Source organism: Gastrolobium bilobum, unplaced genomic scaffold (assembly GCF_033153095.1).
Source record: "Gastrolobium bilobum isolate Gb01-03AN ecotype WA unplaced genomic scaffold, APGP_CSIRO_Gbil_v1 utg58652, whole genome shotgun sequence".
NCBI lineage: Eukaryota > Viridiplantae > Streptophyta > Magnoliopsida > Fabales > Fabaceae > Gastrolobium > Gastrolobium bilobum.
Window position 1 is genome coordinate 48,776 of NW_026898605.1, and position 7,480 is coordinate 56,255.

Sequence of the window (7,480 nt, forward strand, 5' to 3'; positions counted from 1 at the left end):
GCACATACTCATTATTGAATAATTTGCTTCACCTTAGATGCTTGATGTAGAAGGAGAAATGGCTGTTATTCTGGATGAGAGGTGACAAATGACAAATATAAAAAAGTTGTTCAGAAGTAATAATAACCTTTATTAAGAATGATTAATTGTTCAAACTAGCAGTGACGTAGCATAGATTTGTATGGATTAACAGATGATTAAATTTGAAATATGTCAAGATGGACTATATGGGCATGTTTTTTTTCTAATGATAACTAGTTTTGATCACCAACCAATGATACCGCGAATTTGTGAGAACCAACCCGCCAAAATCAAACCAAGTTGCCAGCTTAGCTTGCTTTCTTTCTCTTGATTTTATGTAAACTAGAAAAAAGAAGACAAAGTTCATGGGATTGAGACACATTTTTGGTAGATCATAAGAACACGAGGGATTTGAATAGACACTTAACTGTTACCAACTTTCTTCGCAATTTCTGCAACCATTAAGATTCACTGCCGCACACTCCCAAACACTCTTCTGCTGCCATATCATTGCAAATTGAATCTAGTACTGGTAAATGAGAAAGGAAGGAGTTCTTGTCTGGAATCTGGATTGTATATATGTATGTGTTGTCCCTTTTTAAGGTGCTATGCCAACTTTGTTGTACTGATTAGTTATGAAAGTATGAATTTATTTTATTTGATTGAGTTTAAACTAGATGCTCATAACACTGGCTTGGGTTGAAATGAGTTCGTGTTTTGTTTAATTATGGGTTAATGATCACTTCACTTGGCATGGCTGTTGCCTTAATTAGCTTGGGGACTTTATTTCTGCTAGATATTGAATTTTTTATGAATTTCTGGCGATTTAGGAAATTGACAGAATGCAGAAATCAAATCCTTTCTTTTGTAGATGAAGCCCGATTTCCTTTGTCATTATATGCTCCTAGTTTGTTTGGTAGTAAGTAACTGACCAAATGACATATTAGTTGTTTTACTTTATTATGACTAGTTTGTTGACGCATACTCATTACCTGTTAATTTACAGTTTTTAGTTTTTTAATACAGGAGGAAAAAATAATTTATGAAAAAGAAAGTTGCTCTTAATCTCCCATCTAATTCTACTGCTTTGTTCTTAAAGCTTGTGAAAGGGACACAAGGCAGGCCAGAGAAATTTAGAGTGAACTGCATTTGGTGAAGCGTCACTGGAGAAACTAGATTGTCTTGTCTTGTGTTATGAGCACATGTTGTATGCCTCAAGGTATGCAATCCCCAAACTTCCTCGCATTCTTATGCCATCATCTACCTTCCTTGTTTTTCTGCCATATGCTCAACAAACAAGGCTACATCTTCATTCGCAGCTGTTGCCACCACAACATGCCTACAAATTTGATAGTATGGATGATGCAGTAGCTTTGTTTCATCGCATGGTTGATATGCATCCCCGGCCATCGGTTGTGGGATTCACCAAAATCTTAGGAACAATTGTAAAGATGAAGTACTATGACACAGCTATTTATCTTTATACCCAAATGGAGTCTAAGGGTATTATGCCATTTACAGTTACTTTGAACATCATGATGAATTGTTACTGCCATGTGGGTCAGATGGGTTTTGCTTTCTCTGTAATGGGTAAGATTCTTAAGTTGGGTTATCGACCAAGTGTTGTAACTTTGACAACACTAATGAAGGGGTTGTGTGCTAATGGTAAGCTATTGGATGCACTATACATTCATGATGAAATACTTGCCAAAGGTTTTCGGTTTGACGAAGTTATGTATGGAACCTTGATCAATGGGCTGTGTAAGATTGGAGAAACAAGCTTTGCCATTCAAATGCTTCGAAAAATGGAGGGACAGTTGGTTAAGCCCAATCTTGTAATGTACAATATAGTCGTTTATGCTTTGTGCAAAGATGGACTTATAAATGAGGCACATGATTTGTGTTCTGAAATGATTGTTCGGAGAATTTCCCCTGACATTATCACTTATAGTTCATTAATTTATGGTTTCTGTCATGTGGGCCATTGGAATGAAGTTAGCTTATTGCTTAATGAGATTGCTGCTAAAGACATTGGCCTGGATGTCTGTACCTTTAACATAATAGTCAATGCATTGTGCAAAGAAGGGATGCTCTTACAAGCCCATGTTATGTGTGATATGATGATTGAAAGAGGTCAACTACCTGATCTTATTACTTACACTATTTTGATGAATGGATATTATTTAAAGAATAAAGTGGATGAAATTTAATTAACTTTTATGGTTGGAAAATGCTTGTTTCTTTTGGGCCACAGTTGTTGGACTGGATAATGGCTTCATTGTTGTTGAAAAAGTTTTGATCAATTCATATGTTTATTAATTTTTTTTCACTGTGTTGTAGCCCATTGTTAATTTTTTGAGTCATAATATTAATTAAGATTTTGATCCTTGTTAATGTAGTAGTAATATGTTTATAGATCTTATTTATTTCATCTGAATAAGTAATGATTAATATAAAGAGAAAAAGAAAAAAAATGAATCTTATTATGAAATTACCCTAGATGATTTTGACATATCAATATATATTATATGAAAATCTTATCGTTCAAATTCAAAAAAATTATTTAAACCCAAAACTGTAAAATGTTAGGTAATGATTTACCTTTGTTTATTTAATTCCATAAATGAGAGAGGGGAGTAATGATTGAACTCGTGACCTTGTAGTCACTGAAAACATCTATTTTAACTCAAAATCTTAAGGTGTTAAGTGATGGTTTTCTCAATGGTTTATATATATATTTTTGGTAAAAAATAATAATTAAATCATTAAAACAGCCATTCCCTAACACAGAAAATCCTTTATTATGAATTTATGACACATAATATGCAGTGTAAATCGAAAGAGGAAAGAAGAAGAAGGACAAGTAACAGATAAAAGAAGAAAGATGGAAAAGAGGTAAAAAAATAATAAGAAGAAAACGAAACAATGAAAATCCAAAACGAGGAAGAGAAAAAAAGAAGAAAGAAAGAATATATATTTTATTAAATGATTTTTTTTTAAATTGTAATTTTATTAATGCATTTTAATTAATGGGTTTGATGTTTGTCATTTTAAATGACATAAGTTATGTCATTTTAAATGACATAAGTTATGTTATTTTAGGAGAGAGATAGACACAAGTAATGAAAATCATGGAGGAGAAAGTAGGAGATTTTTTTAATTTAAATTTTAAATAAAAAATATTATTTTGTATCTATTTTTATCTTAAATAACATAAATTTATCTCATTGACAAATACTTTTTCCTTAATTTTATTATAAAAATTATTTAACCGTATCGAACGTTGTCAAATTTACGTATCGGATTATCATAAATGTTAACTAGGTGTCGACACCGACGCTTCAAATTTTTTGAAGTGTGCATGCTTAGTTTGGCGTTCTAAGTATTTCAATTTTCAACAGTTATTGGCATTCCTTTCCTTCGTTGCTAGTAGAGCTATAAACAGGTTAGGCTAGACTAAGTTTTGGCTTATATAGGTTAGGTCTGTCTAAAAATTATTGGGTATGACCTGACCTATTAGCCTGTGTAGGCTCCAAATACAAGTCTAATCTGACCTATATTTAAAAAATAAAAACTTTGGCCTAGACCTGTTAGCCTGTTTAAGCCTACTAAACATTCAATAATTAAAAGAACAACTAAAATAATATTATTTTATTATACAAAATTATTAAAATAATAATTTTATTCATTATAATTTAAATAAATAATATGATATAGACCGGCCTGGAAGGTTATAGGCTCGACATGTACAAAAAAACTTATGACCTGTTTCCTAAATAAGTCTTTTTAAAAACCTAGGCCTGTTCTATTTTACTATTTATAATAGGTCAAACGTAATCTAATATAAACTAGGCCATAAATTTGTATAAACCGGACTAACCCATTTTCAGTCGTAGTTGCTTCTCTGTTGTTATAGTTAACATTCTTCTCATCTTTTAAATTTCTACCTCTGCTTGCCATAAGGTACGAAAGTAGATGGGTGTAACGTGTTCAAGATGTGGCATGTTGAAAACATATTAATAAAATCGAAAATTATGTTTTGTATTTGGACACCTGTGATTTGGCCAAGTTTACTTTTACCCCTGAAATTTAAAAAGGACTATTTCAACAAAAATAGGAATGCGGTAAAATTAATCTAGAACCACTCTAGCTTTAGCTCTTTTCTTTGCTTATTATATATGTATATATACTTCAAAGAATGGAATTTTGGCTATGGTTGATTAATTATTATTATTTTGTATATTATGGTTGATTTTTTTTTTCTCAAGATATTCTCCGGCCGACAGTCGAAGACTAATTATTTTGAGACAAAAAATTACATTAAGTGGATAAACTTCTCCTAACAAAATCTTTTTATACACATAGTTAGAAATTAAATCGGTGTACCCAAGTGTGGTGGCTCAGTTGGTAGCATGGGGACTGAGTGGTGGGAGAGGACCTCGGTTCGAATCCCACCAACACCATCTGGGGAGGGGCATAAGTACCGTAATCTTTGGACTCGCACCTGAACTCTGGATTAGTCCCATAGGTGGCTCAAAGAGTCGAACCTGTGAGGATACCGGGAGGTTCTGATTCGCCTCAAAGAGGTAATTAGGATCAGTTTCCAAAAAAAAAAAGAAATTAAATCGGTGTCAACATACTTAAAAAAGTTCAGCTATTTATCAAATGCGGTGGTTTTGTTAGTTGTTGATTTTTTAAATAGTAGCTAGAGTTGCACGATTCATGTAACATCCCGTTGTACAACGGTATTGTTAACATTGATTATGATATTAAGCACAGTTACAATCACAGCAGTTCATTTAAAAATACAAGTAAATTTTTTTCTTTTCATTACGTAAACATTTTAAAACAATAAATAAACGTAATGATGTGAGCTGCGATCATAACTGAAATCTAACGCGGAATAAATAAAATATGGGGAATGTTATATTTACAACCTATTTTCGTTTACAATTTCTTACAACCATACCTTAACCTTTGATTTCCGTCAATCAACGGTTAAGTTTTTCGCAAATCAAATTTATTAATTAATTATTAATTCACAATAAATGACAACCATTGATTAGCGAAAATCAACGATTAAAATATAGTTGTAAGAGTTTGTAAACTATTTGGGTTGTAAATATAACCCCTCCCATAAAATAAAAGCTTAACTATCATACATTACTTATTTTAAGTCACTAAGTGGTTCCCATAAACCCACTTAGCATAATTCTCACTTTTACGATTTTTCTACAACCGAACATGGTTCAGTCTTTTGGACACTGTCCAAAATTTGCATGCTACGAACCTATCATCTTTTAGTATATTATTCTCTCAATTACCTTTCCAACAAGGTATCACAAAGTTTTCATTTGCTCCAGTTATCATCATTTGAAGTTGGACAAGCAAAGCTGCCAGCCAACCCCAAACAGGGCACTAAATATACCTTACTATTTCTGCGATTCTGAACAAATCACTCAACCAATTACTCTCAAATTTTTATACACTATACTACACACCTTAAGATTTAATTTGACATATCATGAGACTAATTTGAGTAAGAATTGAGGGAAAAACCATTTTTGCAAAACTGGAACCCGACAGCCCCCATGTGCAGAGCCATTTGGGCAGTCTCCACTCAAACGCGTCTACATGTCGCTACAGAGCTTCAATTGCTACCAAATTTTGCAAAAACATAGCTTACATTTCAAGCTTCAAAATGATGTATGCCACGTCTCTATTGGACCCTTGTGGAGGGAGATATGCTCTCCCAAAGTCAGCCTAAAAACTGCCATTTTAATATAAATTTTGACGGCACCTCCTTTGTTTATTCAACCTATCCTACTTTATCAAAAGTGTGTTTTTATGCCTCAAGGGTACCTAATAGACAAAGGTGGCACTCAAGGACCAACAATGTCTTGGTGTTCTTACAACCCATAACAATTTGCATTATTTTCATCCATTTACAATCCATTCCTTACTTTGTCAAAACTTAAAATCATTTCCATCACATTATCCAATTGCATGCATTCTTAACAATTTGCATATAATTGCCCTTTCATCACATACATGCTTTAAAATATTACACAAGGTCCATAATTATCAAATTACAATTCTCCAAATGGTAAGCATAAATACAAAGAAATCCTCAAAATACAACAAGACATATAATCAACTAAACTTAGCCAAAATGTAGAATGAACAAATATGACAAGATGTATATCCCTAATACAGTATACAATGTTCATGCTTTAAGTCTAGCCTATGCCAAAAGTGGCCTCAAAATACAAAAGCTCTCCAACTCCAAAGCTCATCATGTGGGCCTCTTGCCCATGGCTCCTGCCTCGCTACAACCACCTGAAATAATACCCAAACGCGAGGTGAGATATACGAATATATCTCAGTAACCCAGAGGTTCTTGAGATCACTCTGCCCAATGGCTCACTCAGATGTAAATATACAATAATGAATCATAACAACCAAAAAGGGATATAGCAAAGGATTTAGATAAGTAGGGGTGCATAAGGAGAAAACATGCGATGAAGCTCGAATGGTCATAGCTAAAATCACGCAACATCTGGCTTATTGGTCTCGGCATATAGCCTACGGGCTCTCATCCAAGAATGTGTTCCCAGAACATAATCCAAGGCACCCTCCATCTAAATACACCCGAGACATTCTTTGAGTGCTCCTCAACGGATAACATCTCTATGGCCCCAGGCCAACTGGAACTCCCTCACGGAGACCATCCAGCAGAAGTCCGTAACGCCTAAGACAATCTATCTACTGGTCAGATATATGGTACATCCTATGTACCCATATATATACATATGCATGAGCATATTATAACGACATCATTGACATACAACCTTCAACCACTACCCCAATGGGCATGGTGGAGCACACACAGGAATTAACCCCAGTACCAAGGGATTACCTTCTTGAAGCTCCCAAGCTAGGTAGCTCCAAAGCAAGTTACACAATAACTCAATCCACCCAGAAATGCCTACACAAGGTCATTCTCACGTTCATTAGAACCACATAAAGACCACTCACTTGGTCATTCAAGCATTCATGCAATTTGACATAAATACTTACCACAATCCTTTTAGTCAAGGACCAAAGGCAATCCACTAAGCTCAATCCTCAAGGATCACGTCCGTGGGAGGCAACCTACAATGATCACATATAGGATCATCAATTCAATTGTAAATCAAGTTGAAATATAACATTACACTTCCCCACACACCACAACAATTCGGCCTTCAAGGCCCTTTTACAGATTTTAGGTTGTTAATTTTATTTATTCCAACATCCCAATGGTTTCCCAAGCTCCTAACAACATCATTTCAAGTTCCCAACTTCATTAAATTACCAATCAACCTCAACTTCCTTAGTTTCCTCTTTTAGGCCGAAATCACAACCCACACACATTCAATGATTTTGCTTCCAATTCACATGCATCACACCATCACAC

At 34.1% G+C, this 7,480-nt stretch overlaps 1 protein-coding gene across 1 annotated transcript; it reads left to right on the top strand.

The window, feature by feature from the left end:
• The first annotated feature begins 1,133 nt into the window (after positions 1 to 1,133).
• On the top strand, positions 1,134 to 2,231 carry LOC133317598 (putative pentatricopeptide repeat-containing protein At1g12700, mitochondrial). Its single transcript, XM_061519456.1, has 2 exons — positions 1,134 to 1,240; positions 1,341 to 2,231. Exon 2 carries the CDS (start codon positions 1,377 to 1,379, stop codon positions 2,229 to 2,231), a length of 855 nt encoding a protein of 284 aa, XP_061375440.1. The 5' UTR covers positions 1,134 to 1,240; positions 1,341 to 1,376.
• The last annotated feature ends 5,249 nt before the right edge of the window (positions 2,232 to 7,480 follow it).

Excerpts from the sequence above, each read along its gene's own strand:
- LOC133317598 (XM_061519456.1), top strand. The coding sequence starts at position 1,377 with ATGGATGATGCAGTAGCTTTGTTTCATCGCATGGTTGATATGCATCCC.